A 16,367-nucleotide genomic window follows, 5' to 3' on the forward strand; every position below is an offset into this window, starting at 1 on the left:
GGTATCACTCCTTAGTTTTAGAAAAATGTGCCAACTACCAGAACACACACTAAGAACCCTAAAAGCCATTTCAAATAAAAAGGTTATAAAGGAATGGTGTATGAACAGCGAGAGCAGGCACTTCAACCCGAGATGATCATTCAAAGCGTAAGTCATTATTTGTTCTACGCAGCTATCCTTTAAATAAATTGCTTTAACAGTTACAAAATAATTTATGTTCACTAAAGAAAAAAATCTTTAGCAAAGAACAAAAGGACGTTTCATTATAACCATTTCCCATATTCTGTAATACATGATCACCACTGTATTTCTCAACTTTTACCAAATCTTGAATAAAATCATAAATAAAAAAGCATGACTCAAATAACTTCATACTATTAATCACCACATTAACAATCCCGTCTCCTTCAGAAAAAGAAATTAAAATGGAATTGACTTTAGAACCCCAGGAAATGCACGGAAGGCCATTAAGTAAAACACATGTTGGCTAAGAATCTTAGTTTGTTGGTTTCTCGCGCCATTAACAGGACATAAATGGTATGTGTGTGTGTATGTATGTATATACATATATATATATTTTAAGGTAGAAACACATACTTTGTATGTTATGATAGGTAACTTCGTTGAGATTTCTTTGATGCGGAAGGGAAATTAGAATCTTAAAAGACTATCAAGGCCATAATAAAAATGTCTTTGCGTGAAACGGTACTTTCATTTTAAATCTACGAACATTAGACGTATGACTTTTCCTTTAGTCAATGAAAGCAGATGAGAGAACGGAAGCGAGGTGCTAATACCCTGGAGACGGGAACTTGCTTTTCACCATTTCCAAGTATTTGCAAAATAGATCATATGAAATATGATCAGTGCAGCAGGAGAAGCAAGTTACTATTACAAAGATTACAAACTCATCAGCGGTTTCTTCTCACGAGCACAGGGACAAATGGCAGTCTCCATGTCACTGTGGTTAGTAAGAGGAGGTGCCACCTATTCAGTGGCTGAGTTCACTGCTGTGAACTCACAGTTGAGCATCTGAATCTTCCTCCAAGTCTCTGCAGGACACGAGCGTCTGCATCCTGTACTATCGGAGGACAAGTGAAGCTCACCCCACCCATTGCAAGAGGAGGCATCTGATCACACTCACTCGGATATCAGTGATGAAAAGGGAGCTTGAGACAGCACTGTACTGGAGAGGAGGCCCTCCTCCTTGGGTTTACTCGCGTCACCACAGATCCCCACACGAGCCTATTTCCTCTGGTTGGCTTGGAGTAGAAAGACTTACTGGATCCACTACGGAGACGGAGGTGAAAAGCAAGGGAGGGACCTCACCTTGGTCACTGATGCAGGACAGATGTGAAAGGGCTCCCTCACGTTCACTGTTTCTAGCTTCATCCCAACTGTGAAAAAATGGCTTCTCAAATCTGCATGGTCCTACGGGGAAAAGAACGAAAATATTAAACGCAATGGTATTGTAAGCGAATTCAGTAACTGTCTGGATGCTTTCCTTGATCGTTTTAGTGGGCAACTGAAATCGGATTGAAATCATTAACCCTCCCCCATTTCAGATTTCTAATTATGGCAAGATATCACGGATTTAATTATTTTCTGCAGGCTAAATTGCTTTTCCAAGGGAGAAACAAGCCTTGGTGGCCAGGCTTAAACTTAGCAAAAAAAATTCACACCGCACAGCTTTGATCTTCCCAGGGGCCATCAGGAGAGCTCGGCAGAGTAATAGAAGCCATGAGTCATCTAAAACACGGCAGGGGCCTCCTCAGAAAACACGGCCTCTTGCTACTGGAGTTACTTTGCAGGCTTCGGGGAGGATCTTTTTGGGGATACAGCTTGTCTTCCGTGTTGAAGAGCACTGAGGTTATCAGTTACTGGTACTGATACTGGTCCTTGGACATGTGGGTATAGAAGACTCCAAAACAGCCCTGCGCCCAATCAGAACCCGTCTCCTGCTCTATAAAGATGAGCTACACCCCCTGTTTAATAGGTGCCTGGCAGTTTTATAGACAATTCGCAGCAACCTTATGTGTGTGAGTGGAGCCTTCCTGCCTTCTCAAGAAAACAAATTTCAATAACCACTTCAGCTACACAGCAACAGATGAGGCTGGCGGGACTCTGGACACCAGGATTTATCTTGCAGAGATGAAGGTCACCTCATAACTCACAGTCTGTATAAACAGTAGTGGATAAATAGATGTCTCTGCAGCCTGTCCCTGAGGAAATAATAGCTGCAAGTAAATCCTCCTGTTTCTAAATACATCAATTGGGTGAGAAGTACAAAAATATCTGGGGATCTATGACTTTCTTTTATCTGCCAATGTAAAGTGGATTTTTAAAAAATTTTTATTGAAATATAGTTGATGTTAAGTTTCAGGTGTACAGCAAAGTGATTCAGTTATACATGCATACATATATTCTTTTTCAGCTTTTTTTTTCCATTATAGATTATTACAAGATATTGAGTAGAGTTCCCTGTGCTACATAGTAGGTCCTTGTTGGTTATCTATTTTACATACAGTTGTGTGTATATTTTAATCCCAAACTCTTAATTTATCCAGCCCCCACTCTGGTAACCCTAAGTTTGTTTTCTACGTCTGTGACTCTATTTCTCTTTCGTAAATATGGTGTGTGTGTGTATAAATATATATGATGGAATATTACTCAGCCATAAAAAAATGAAATAATGTCATTGGCAGCAACATGGATGGACTCAGACATGATCATACTAAGTGAAGTAAGTCAGACAAAGACAAATATCATACGATATTGCCTCTATGTGGAACCTAAAGTGGATTTTTCATTAATTCAAGGATGCCATTCTAAATACACCCAACTCTGAGGACCGTGCAGAGCCCACAGGGCTGTGCCTGCTCTTCCCACAAAAGTTGATCAGAACAGGACAGTGTATGACACCAGATCCACTTATTAAACTCACCACCACCGCTTTGCTTTACCAAAGCAGGTACAGAATGTAAATGCCTATGGAACCACAAGGACCTGTCATTTCTCATGTGGCCACAGCTGCCTGCAAGTCTCTGTACCCAGTGGGTGAGCAATAAATGCTGGGTCTGGCTGGAGCACAGGGTGCCTCGTGCAGGGAGGGGGTTGCTCAGAACGAGGAAGGTGATGTGCTCCGTGGGCAAGGACTTACATGACAAAAACTCATTGAACTTAACAATCATCACTTGATTAAAAAATATTCTTAGGTACAGGAGATGATTTCCTTTTTTTATTACTGAAAATAAAGCATTTACTTTTAAAGGTGGCTTGGAAAAGGAATCAAAAGAAACAGCATAGAGATTTAATGCAAATCAACACACATCACCCCAAACACCAAGGCAGAGCCAGAAACCACATGTGTTAATACAAAAGTAGGAAACCCAAAATGACTGAAAGAAAAGATTAAAAGTTAATGCTCTCAGCAAACATCAACGCACCCCAGTATCTATCAGTAAGAACTGAATCACATAAGTGGATTTTGCAGATAAATATTTTTTCCATTTCAGGCACAAAAGCCTTTAACCTTCTGAAAAGAGGAATTATTCTAAAATTAAGACATACCATAAAACGTTGCCTGAATGTATTCAACAAGTTTATCAAGCAGTCGTTATGATACTATTTGGTATTACATAAATGTCCTCAGGCACTAATGACATGTGTAGCTATGATAAATGGGCAAGATGAATGTACTAGTTTCATGGAAGTTCTTCCGTTTCCCTCGCTAGCAATGTCCTTCCTTGCTGCAGTGTCTCTCCCATTACTCACAGCTACAAGGCTAAACGTTCTTGAGATGCGGTTCACCAATAACAGGAAACTCGTGCCTGTTCCCTGGCTGCCTCTAACACTAGGGCTCTGCTTGCAATTTTGATCTCTCACCTGCTCTCCCGTTTGCTTCTCCTTTCGTTTCTGCTGTAGGGCTGTCCTGACAGCATTCTGGGCTTCTGGTCTACCCACCGTCCGAATCCCCTCTTGATTTCAGACTGTGTGCCCGCTCTTTGACCCACACACTTTTGTCCCTCCCTCTGCACTCTGAGTAGAGCCAGCTTTCTAAGTAGGGTTGACCCATAACCCCCAGGCACTTTCTATATCCCAGGCTCTCACTGTGACCTTGACCACTGACTTGAAGTCTTTAGCTAAGTCTACACCCATCTCATATCTCTGCCAGAAGGTTGCTCAATCACAGCTCCCAATGCTGGGCTGGAAACCCTAAAGCCCCCAGGAACCCTACACTAATGATTGTCCTTTACCTGCTGCCTTACTTGATTCACAGTTGTCTAGTGGGACCTGCCTTTCCTTAGAAATAAAGTACAAGCTTAGGACAGCAATCTGGTCCTCAGATAACTTTCTCTTTTCAAGGCTGTGGACTCTGTTACAAATGCTTATCATTAATGATTCCAGGGCACCCTGCATCAAACAGTACCTCTAGGTTAAGAGGGGATCACTTTGTGCAGATACCACACATTTTCTTACTTCTTTATAGATGTCCCTGTGCTCCCTTGTCAACCTCTGAGAATCCTTCCCTCTGCTCATACATAAGAAATACCACCCACCTCAAAATCATCCATGGCCACATGTGGGGTGAAAATAAAATGTCAATGACATATTTTTAAACAATTAAAATATTGTTGACAATGTTCTGTCCTGATGACATTAAAATATTAAACAGTTTAAAAATAATGCTTAGTGAACGAAGGTTTAGAAACAAGTTTTCCCTTGCAAATCATGGCTCAGATTTCCTACACCTTAAATTATTTCTACTAGGTTTCAGTTGTAAGCACACAAATTTCTTACTTGCGAAAATGCATCTGTTTTTGTTCCAAACTATGTGAAAACTCTTAAACTCTCTTGTTTAATATACTGAAAAAGAAGCCGGACATTTTGAGAGGTAGCTGCATACACACATTGGTTTTTTATATTTTGGTCTCAAATATCCATATCTACCTGTTATACCTTATTAAAACTCTCCAAATTTCAGAAAGGAACTTGAAAACTATAAAATACATCCCTTTATCCCCAGCCCTAACTTCCATTTTCTTAAGGTCACTTTTTAATCAGCATTTAAAAGGAAAAAAAAAGAAAACTGGTAATAATGTGTACAAGTCCCACCAGTTTCGAAAGCAAGTCAACAAAATGAAAAATTTTTAAATCCAAGAGCAAAGACCATAATGATTATGAGTTTGATTATGATTATAAATCTGCTACTCCGATATTTATGTTATTCATGAATGGTAATGCCAGAAACTTTGAACTCGAGAGGAAGGGCAGTATTTTCTAAAAGGCCTTGCCCATTAGATTTCTGGTCACTGGAAATCTTTAAAACACATGACCGTTAGCCATGTAGTACATGCAATATTTTCCAGTCAATGCCAAACCCTCTCACTTACGTTATGCAGTTCATCCAAGAAAGATGCCCAGACATAATTATTGAATTAAGCTGGAGAAACATCAAAAACTAGATTTCTTGACATCCATTCTGATTCTATATTCTATCATTCGTTCGTTCACTCGTTTGGCATTCATTAGAAACCACTGGGGTTCCACACACCATGCCACTAGGTGATGCACAGAATACACACAAAAACTGCATTTGTCGAAAGGGAGAAGACATGAAGAACAGCCATGGAAGATCCAGGTTTAGAAAAAATTTCAGAACAAACACTATTTTTACTTGTAGCTTCAAAATATTATAACCACCAAGATGACGGCAGTCCAGGGATTTAAAGGAGTGAAACTTAATTTTGAATATAAAAAGCATGAGACTTAGAATGACGAAGAAAAGATTCTGAGAAGGTGGAACTGTAAATTTAGTTAGGGAGACTGGGTCTTAAGATACTGGATTGAGGATTTTAAGTCTGATTTCAGAGGCGAAAGGAGTCATTCAGCACTCCTAACAAACAGATTTTTATGATAAAAAATTCAACACCAGTCAATTTCTAAATAAGCCAATACACAGACCATCTGAGCTCTTTTTGTGTATAAATGTACATCCATATTAGTATATAAGAAAGGGTACATAGTATGTAAGATATTCTCATTGGAAAACAAATGTATCACTACTAGACCATTTACTTCAGGCTGTTAATGCAGTCAGAGTACATGCGTTCATTTACAAACACCAGCTAATCATTCTCAATTCTAAGTGGGGAGAGGGAGACAGAGACAGAGACAGAGAGACAGAGAGAGAGTTCCTGGTTCCTGAAATGATTCACAAAACCGATTATCTACTGAGAGATGATGGGAAATGCACTGTGGGTTGAAAGATACGTTCTGGCCTTTGCAAAGCTCTAGAGAATCCTTCACACCTCTAAATTATTGGATCAAGAATGATGTTATTCCTGAGATCAGGAGTAAGCAGTAAATCCTCAGGACATTTACAAATGTGCCTGTCACACTCACGAGATACTGTTTATTCAAACGAACTGGAGTCCCGTTAAACTGCTTACAGAAAAACTCCTTAAGACAGGCTGGCAATGTCACTCCCATCTACATTCATGGCTACACATTTTATTTTTGCCCTGAAGTAGTTTCAAATTGATCAGAAGTAAAAATACCATTCATTTTACTGGAGGGCTGTCTTACTAGCCTACCTTAACAATTACTCTTCAGGGAACCTTATTTTCAGTCGAATGACAATGTAAAAGAGATTATACACACATCAACTTCCGTAATCCACACGAATTTCATCAGCTTTCTTCTCTCCTGACCCCACGGAGCTTTCACTCACTCCTACTAAGATACACTGACGGCACTGAGAATAGCTTGGTTTGGTTTATAATATTCAAGCCGGTAGAAAGAGTAACAGCAATGAACACACTGTAAATACTTGTGAGCACTTTCCTTGTATTATTATTTTCCCCTCACAACAGACTACGGGGTAGGATCCATCTCAGAGAGGAAACTAAGGCACAGAGAAGTTAAGTTACCTAAGCAAGAACACACAGCTAAAAAGAGGAGCCAGGACTCAAATCCATGTGGTCTGACGCTAAGTACATGATCTAGCCATCAGATTACCTAGTTGTGTGTGATCAGTTATCAGGTTATGGCCCAGACCAGGAAGCAAAGACCAAAATGGATCTTTGCGTTTTTTATTGCTAATGGTAAACAAACAAACAAACAAAACCCTTATAACCTATAAGCTCCTAAGATGCTCTCAAAGACAGATATTGCCAAGTTAAAAAGTGATAGCTATTAATACGGACCACTTACTGAAAACCTCCAATGTCTGCTGTCAATTCACAGCACTTTTCAATGGTTTATGAAAAAACCGTCAGAGAGAAAATTTTGACACTAAAATTACCTCCCAATGTTTATATATAAAGTCAATCAGTCTTTATCAACAATGAACCATTATATTTTTACTAACTGCTTTCGTGTTCTTTAAGCCACGAAGATTTAAAAAATGTGTCCAGTAAATGCCTGTGATGCTCTACAAGGTATCCATCATCGATACCTATCTCTCATAACATTATCAATGTTAACCCAGACAGGTTTACCTGATAAATGTGGTTCATCTAGTAAACGTCCCCAGCTGCAAAGTCCCCATGAGTCTCAATCTGCCAGTGGTATTTTTCAATACTCTATGTTAAGCACTAACCTGTGTACTGAATGAAGAAAAAAAAGAGGAGGATGTGGTTCCCGACATCGAGAAGCTTGAAATTTAGTTAGAAAATGACAGAGATGTGATAAATACATGTACAACGCTGGCAAAAGAAGTCTGGACAAAACACAACATACCTGGTTGTTCTGCCTTTACAGTTTGGCTGGTGTCCCACTTTATTTCACATGTGAGACAGAGGACATCAGACAACCTCAGAGCATCCCCAGGTACTCACTGGTCCCCTAAGCGCCTCTGAAGGGCCTACCAGCCCTGGGAAGAAAGCACAACCTGACTCTGGAAGAATCAAGCAGCGCTATTTAAGAAACACTACTGTACAGAGCTGCCTTAATATTGGTCATTGGCAGAATGACGAAGCTCCAGGGTAAATACTGAGGTTCTCTATGAAACAGATAAGTGACAGAGTATTAATCTATGGAAGGAGGAGAAGGTATTACTAATTGAGAGACAAAAGACAAGGAAAAAGAAAGAACATTCGATCATCTTAGGTTCAACTCATCTCTCAAATGCCTCCTGGATCTTAACCCACTGCTCTCCGTCTACTTTAGAGGCTGGAAGCATTGCCAATTACGGTCTTACGATTTAGTATGTGCTGATCACAGACTCCCAAGACAGCTGATGCTTCTTGCCAGCCCTGCTTCATGGGATAAATACACCCCACACGATATAAAAATATGAAGAATGTGGCACAGGGGAGAGGGAGTTCAAACTAATTAACACAACACAATTAAAATGCACTTGGTGAGGATTTTCATGTAAGAAAAGCAGTGCCTCATTTCCTGTGCAGAAACCTAATTCTTACAGCCTGAGTTCCACAATCAGATGCTCCAGGAATTTCCTTAATGGTGGCCATCTGATCCTCAATCTTTAATCCTCCGGTTCTTTCTTTCTGCTTATGTTGATATGAAAAAAAATGGACAAAAAAACTGATAATGCAATTCAACACCCCTCCACATTTTTTTTAAGTACTAAAATCTTCGAGCGCATCATACACAAAAACACTGCACCATATAATTTTTTCAGTTCCAACATGCCAGTTTTTGGTCCGTAGGGACCTCAAACATTGCATAGGCATCTTTTCAAAGGCTTCAATTAATTTGCATAATTTCCAAGAACAGGCTTCAGAAAAGTCAGAGGAAGGTTTTACTTAGTACTACATTCAAATCAATATATAATGACCTAGGCTTTAATTCCTTTATTCATATCAGCATGCTATGTTATGCTAAAAAAAAAACTCCAATGCAGTTCATCATACTGTTCCTCTTTTTGTTTTACGAAAGACCTAGTGCTCACATGTTCATTAGATAATTACCCTCATTATATTAGTTGCATCTAAAAATGTACATTAGGATGCCAGCATTTATTAAATCAATAGCATTATTATATTTCAATTCCATTGCACTGAATTAAACTCAGCCAATGAAATATTTATAACAAAAAGGTAATAAAACATCTATAAGCTGAACACTAATAAGCGTTTCCATTTTTTTACTTACAGCTGTAAACAGCAATTTTATCAACTAGTCCTGCATTCAATCAAGGTAAAAAATAGTCATGAGAAAATGTAGTACTATATACTTCAACCTGAACCACAAGAATTCATAACAGGCGATTATAGCAGGACTATTTCCACAGTAAGTCCAAAAACTGGTACACTGGTTGTTTTAAAACAACAGGGGCAGGGCTTCCCTGGTGGCGCAGTGGTTGAGTCCGCCTGCCGAGGCAGGGGACACGGGTTCGTGCCCCGGTCCGGGAAGATCCCACATGCCGCGGAGCGGCTGGGCCCGTGAGCCATGGCCGCTGAGCCTGCGTGTCCGGAGCCTGTGCTCCGCAACGGGAGAGGCCACAACAGTGAGAGGCCCGCGTACCGCAAAAACAAAAAAAACAAAAAAAAAAACAGGGGCAATGAGGATGCCTTTCATTAATACTTATGCACCATAAAAGCATTGTTAAGTGGCAAGAAATTCAACCTTACTTACAGTACCACTATGAGAAAAAAACAGAGCCTATGCTGTGGGTACAGGTAAACAGTGATTACACTGTCTGTTCTTAAGCTTAGTTACTTCTCTCCTAATGAGCTAGGGTATCTCCACACGTGTCCAGCCTGAGGGCTGTGGGCTAAAGAAACCCACAGTCGGGGCTCTGGGGGTTAGCTTTTCCCCAGCCTCACATCCCTCTGCCAGATGCCGTTGACAAAATTATTGCTGGGTGTTCCTTTCTACTGAGAGCCCTCAATGCAACTCAACTGTTGTCATGGAAACAAGGCCAATGGCCCTGAACTGTCTCCCCGCATGTGGAATCCAGCTTTCAGAGGGAGAATGAAGAGTCAGTGATGGGCAAGGCTGACTCTGTGTCCTGCCCTTTCTGGACACAGCAGGAGCTACTGCAACACAGGGGCTTACGTCCATCTGTGTTCTTTCTGCCACAGGTGGAGAAGATTCCCAATGGGAAAGTGCCAACTGCCAGCCAGCCTGGCACAGATCTAAGAACAGTGAAAATCTCAGGCATCGTCCTCAAATCCCGGCTGCCCTTGCCTTCCATGGGTCAACCTACCTCCTGGTAAGAAAAGCACCCAGTCTCTAGTCAGGGTTTCTCCACCTGGGCACTGCTGGCACCCTGGGGCAACTGATGCCTTGTTAGTAGGGGCTGTCCTGTGCACATAGGATGTTCCGTCCATCTCCAGCTTCTACCCACAGATGCCAGTAGCATCTCTCCCAGCTCTGTGTCATCATCAAAATGCCCCCAGACACTGAGAGAACTATCAGATCCTCCCCCGTTGAGAACCACTGATTTAGATACAGTTAAGCCTAAAGTCGGTTAAGATTTGCATTTAGGTCCTGCTTCCACCATAGGCTCTGTGTGAGGTAGGACAGATTAGCTTCTCTGATTTTCCTCAAGTTACAGGAAGACTAATAATACCTGCATGTCGGGTTATCGTGAGAATAATGAGATTAAGTGTGGGGAGTGGCTGGTACCATTTCTTCCGTCCTGTCTGGGCTCAACAACTGAAGCGACGGTCGACATCGCTGCAATGACTTTCCACTGGAGGATGATGTGGGCGTCCAGGTGAAGTCTTCACGGCTTTATTTGTGTTTTTATTCTGTACGCTATCCTGAAGGGTCTGAGCACGTTAATATACTGTATATCCCAAAGATATCCCAAAGGTGTGTAACTTACTACAGGAGAACGAGGAATTGTGACGCGTCGGCCACGCCCTGCTCACCACCCCCCTGGCTGACGGACCTGAAGTCTCCCAGGAGCCCTGGAAGCTCAGAAACAACCAAGGTCCAGCAAGTGGACTAACTTGTACAAAACCACAAGGGAAGTGATCAAATGTTCCAAATTCCTTTGCAAAGGCGCGTTACGTGTGCCATGTATGCTTGTGCTTACTCTGAGCACAACCAAGATAATTAGGCAAAAAGTAATTCTGTTGGAATCTGGAAATCCCTCCACCGACTCCAAGCATGACATGTTCTTAAATACTGGGGGGGCTTTAAGTCAGGTTTCTACTATTCTAAACTCATCCATTCCTTTTATTTAATGTTAAACACAGAACGTTATCTATTCATGTAAAAGTTTATGTGATTTGTTGAAACAGACTCACAGACATAGATAACAAACTTACGGTTACCAAAGGGGAAAGGGGGGAGGGATAAATTAGGAGTTTGGGATTAACATATACACGCTACTGTATATAAAACAGGTAAACAACAAGGACCTACTGTACAGCACAGGGAACCATATTCAATATCTTGTAATAACTTATAACGGAAAAGACTCTGAAAAAGAATATATATGTATAACTGGATCACTTTGCTGTACACCTGAAACACTGTAAATCAACCATACTTCAAAACAATTTTTTAATAAAATAAAATAAAAAATTTGTAAAAAGTACACACACACAAATGAACACATGTAAAACTGGGGCCATCTGAGTAAGATCATGGATTGTATCAATGTCAATATCCTGGCTGCAAAACTGTGTTTTTTTCTCAAGATGTCACCATTGGGGAAAACTGGGTGAAGAGTAGGTATATGGGGTCTCTCTGTATTATGTCTTACAACTGCATGTGAATGTACAATTATCTCAATAAAAATTTCAGTTTAAAAAAAAAAAGGTTATCTGATTTGTTTATGTGGGTTCTTCTGGTTATAAATGGAGCTGGAGAAGAAACAGGGGGCAGAGTTTCACCTTATCCTTGACTTTGTGCCATTGACGCGGAAATTCATTGTACACTGGCTGCCCACGGAAGGAAAGAGAGAACTCGCAGGACGGAAGGATGCCCACACTTTCATTTACACCTGCAGCTCACACAAACCTCTGCACCAGGGGGCCTTTCTCAGGCAGGAGGGAATATGCGGAAGGTTCAGTAGCTGGGGCCCCATCATATGTGGTCCTCATTTTCCGTTAGATTTTAAACCTCTGTAGACAGAATGAACTTAAACTTCTCTTTACATCCATCTGCCTACTTGAGATCCTGCAATTTACAACTGCCTATCCATGAAAGAAAAGACGGAGATTAAAAGTACGACCTAGGGGACCTCCCTGGCAGTCCAGTGGTTAGGACTTCGTCTTCCAATGCAGGGGGTGCATATGCAATCCCTGGTCGGGGAGCTAAGATCCCACATGCCTCGTGGCCAAAATACCAAAACATAAAACAGAAGTGATATTGTAACAAAAAATAAAGACAAAAAAAAAATGGTCCACATCAAAAAAAAAAAAAATCTTAAAAAAAAAAAGTACGACCTAACCTACAAAAAAAAATAATCTGTCCGTGTTTTGAGGGGAAAAAAAACCCTGCCTCCATACAACTATACTATCATTTATTATCAAATCATCCACAGAAAAAAGAATTATCATCAATTCTTAATTATTCTAACTAATGGCGAGTAGCATGGAAAATCTAGAAGAAATTAAAATATGCTATGACAATCACTTTGAAATGCATCTGCTTCATAAATTAGAGATCGATGTCCCCTCCTCGTATCCCAACACCCATGACATGAAGTTCATGCAAATATTATCTTGCTTTCCCTGAAACCCAGGAACTGGAGAGAGCCGGGATAATCAGGGGCCAACAGAAGCCATTTGGGAAGGATAACTCTCAGCTCAGATAACTAAGAGTGGACTGTATTTTTAAATTCTTAGTGTTTAGAATTAAAAGCAAGTCGCTATCTAGCAGATGCAGGCAGCAGTGTAGGGGGCCCTGAAATCAAGCCATTGTTGAGTGAACTCTTTATACATCTGGCCTTTGCGATTTTCATCGTTACCTTTACTGTTGGACCAAAGTTGCCCTCTTTAGCAGGTCTCACCAGATTTTTTCCAACACGCATAAAAACATGATGTCCCCGCGGCGCTTTCTGAGTTAACGTAATGCGTGGGCTGCAGTTCAAGAACCCAGAGCACATGAAAAATAACACAAACAAGCCCCTCCTCTGGTTTCTGAAAGTGGCAAAGGATGGGCATGACACAAACTGAACATCTCTGCGATTCACCATCCCCGAGAGACTTTAACAAACCTCTCCAAGTCTTTAAAGAGATGAGAAGGACAAACGAGGGAATGGCAGAGGGCAAGCTCCCAGGTCTGGGTGTTCGGGGCCAGAGCTGGAGGTAAGCCAGCCTGGGACCAGCTGCTGGGCAGAAACTCAGAAGTCAGGCCAGCAACACCAGCAGGATACAGGGGTCGAGCCACCCGTCCAGTCACAACATGACCTACTGTCTAAGACAGACTCTCTTTCAAAGAACCACTGGGGTTTCAGTTGGTGAGAAGGAAATAGCAACCAAGAGTCACACAAACACTTACTGCTAAACTATTTGGTAGCAGACACCCTGCCAGGTGGGACAGGGAATGTCATGCTCAAGAAATTAAGTTCTGGCCCTACATAGGTGGCCTCGAGCAAATTCTGGGAGAATCCAAGGATCCTAGTGCCTGAAGGCCAAACTCAGCTACGAGTTTTGTATTGCTGCTGTATTTAGCTACCAAAAGAGAGCAAAAGTCGGTCACCATAGAAACCGCAACCTGACAATCTATGGTAACAGCGGCTCACACCCTTTCTTACCCCTTTGGCTGGACCAGATGACTAATTCATTTGGCTGGACCAGATGGAATGAGAAAGGAAAGCTTTTCACTCTTAACCTTCTCTCTCTGGCCTGTAACCTAGGTCTCAGATGCGAAAATAGACAAGGAGTTTTCTCCTAAAGGCTGAATCTACAAATGCACCAACAGATGCATAATTCAAAGCTGAAAAGAGCTAAAGAAATAACAGATGTGGACTGTTCCGTGTATTATGAGCACAGCCTGAACACTCTCAACAGAGAAGAAATATGTGCATGGAAGGCCTTTCCTTATGTGTTTGTGTAAAAATATAATAATGGTCACATGTAGCATCTTTTTTTCTCAATTAGCCTTCTCTCAGCGGCCCCTTCCTTCTGTTTATTAAACATGACTTATGGGGAAAGCAAGAAGCAATGAAGCAAGTGAGACAGGAATCACTCGAGACCAAAGCAAGCTGAATTTAACTTACTGCTTTGCCATTAGTGGAAGCCCTTTATTTACAGATGTCAAGGGCACTTTTAATGCATATCAGTTATAGATACACAATTCTGGATCCATTCAACCGCCACCCAAGTCAAAGGAGCCTGGGTATTTTATCCAAGTACTGGACCAGGTACACTTTTTACCTGCTGTGAGTCCTGATGAAGTAAAAGCCTTAGTTATCATAACCTCGACTCCCTATAGTCTCCACCTTGGCCACAGATATTGATGGGGAATTGGTCAGGGAGGCAACAATGGAAGGGAACATAGCTAGTATCGTGGGTGTACGTGTCTCACTGAAAATCACATCTCTCCTCAGCCTCCAATGAAACGGAAATAACCCGGAAGCATCACGTCATCACCGTCCAACCGCATCCCATCCGTTCACAGCTACAATCATATCAGAGGAATCGCGTGTGATATTAGGAAGGCATGCACAGCAGTGCAAAAACAGACGGAGCATAAGGCAGAAACCTGTCATTTATGGCCAAGTCTGTCCCTAAACTAACATGTTCCCCCCAGGGTGTTCTTTAAGATCCTTGTGTGTCCACTGATCTATGTGTTTAAAGAGGAAACAATACATATACCATACACTGTAGCACCTGACACTACGTTATTGTCAAGACCCTGAGAGATCATAGGGCCAGATGCTTTGAAAAGAAAAAACCCACAGGCAACATACAGGAGGCAATATTCCCTCTACTCTGTGATGACGTCCAGCAAGAAGCAAACATTGGCCCTGTAAGCTCACCTGCAATGGGGTGTCATAGAACGTGGGGGGTTTTATGCTGAGTTGTTTTCTTAATTTCAATTCATCCCTAATCTTCTTCTCGGTGCTCTCAACTATTTCATCCACTTAGCCAAGAACTGACCTGGGGTATTTTTAGCTGATCATGAGGTGAACAAGAAGCAACTAATTTAACATAGTCAACAGAGCCAAGTCCCAAGCCTCCTACAGAAAAGCTGAGACCCAGCCTAATGAACAGGGCAGGACCTTCAGGAGACTCAGAAACCGGTAACAGCAGGTATGTATGAAACTGGGGGCGAGTGGGAGGTGACAGAATAAGATGCGTGGGGAGCTGTCTAGGAAGCAGTTGGACCCCAGGTATTCTCCCCTCCCTGACTCTACAGACCAGTGGTCCTCCCGTTTCCTCAGAAGAGGATGAAGCAGGTGGTCCCTGGTCTGTGGATACAGGAAAATACAAACTCAGCACAGAAACCCCAGGCTCTCTTCTTGCCACTCAGCTCCTAGAATGCAGGCAGCTCGACCTTGAACCCCAGGTGGGAAGTTGAAATTCTCCTCCTTGGAAATCACCTAAAGAGGAAAAACCATCATACGAAGAAGTAGGCTCCACACAAAGGAGGTCCCCCTACATGGACCAGTCCTGCCCTCAGCTTTCGAGTCTCCCTCCTACTCAAGAGCGCACAGTCAAGGACTCTCAGATCTCCAAGGAAAGCCTCTAGCAAGAAAGTTAGAAACTAAAAGCAACGTGGAGGAAACAAACTACTCCGGGAAAAGAAAACTTTAAAAAATCAATACTTCCAACAAGATAAAGTCATGTTTCCAGGCTGCAAGAAGAGGAGGCCATAAACAGCAGCATTCAGAGAAAAAGCGCCAGACAAATGCTCGTAAAAACCCAACAGCACAAATGAGTGGAGAAAACCTCTGACAGTAGAGCAGAAACAGAGGAGACAATGAAAACCTGAAATGAAAAGAAGAAAAAGTTACATAGCCAGCCCAGGACTACCACTTGGTCACAGATGAAGAAGACAACAGAGAAAAGAGAGGTGGAAGGTGTCATTTTAGAAGAAGCATCCCCAAAATTAAAGGTATGAGTTGCAGACACCCGGGGTACCCTGCGTTCTGGATGGAAACAGACACCTGCAAAGGCCTATCATCGTGAAATTTCACAACAGTGGAGAAAAGGAGAATATAAGATGCCCAAGGAGAAAAGGAAAAATGGAGCAATACCTCCAAATTCTTGAGAAAAGTGACAGCTGACCTAGAATTCTACACCCAAACTGTCAGGGAAGCGTGAGGACAGAATCAGGATTCTTTCAGTCACTCGAGGTGAGAGGAGAGCAGGCTGCCAGCACTAAGATGCTTTGCCGTGTTTTATCATCTTTGTAAGCTGAGGACAAAATGCCAACGTAAGCTGGACCCAGATTGTTAACGGCACCTGGCTCGTCCTGACCACACTCTG

At 41.9% G+C, this 16,367-nt stretch overlaps 1 protein-coding gene across 8 annotated transcripts in view; it reads right to left on the reverse strand.

The window, feature by feature from the left end:
• Positions 1-16,367, reverse strand: part of SFMBT2 (Scm like with four mbt domains 2) — a 223,632-nt gene that overhangs the window by 74,492 nt on the left and 132,773 nt on the right. For all 8 annotated transcript variants that reach the window (XM_079912536.1, XM_079912543.1, XM_079912540.1 and 5 more), the window contains one exon: positions 1,330-1,431. In XM_079912536.1, the coding sequence (XP_079768662.1) occupies positions 1,330-1,431 (102 nt within the window). The remainder of the gene's footprint in view (positions 1-1,329; positions 1,432-16,367) is intronic.

Source organism: Stenella coeruleoalba (assembly GCF_951394435.1).
Source record: "Stenella coeruleoalba genome assembly, chromosome: 2".
NCBI classification, from domain to species: Eukaryota; Metazoa; Chordata; class Mammalia; order Artiodactyla; family Delphinidae; genus Stenella; species Stenella coeruleoalba.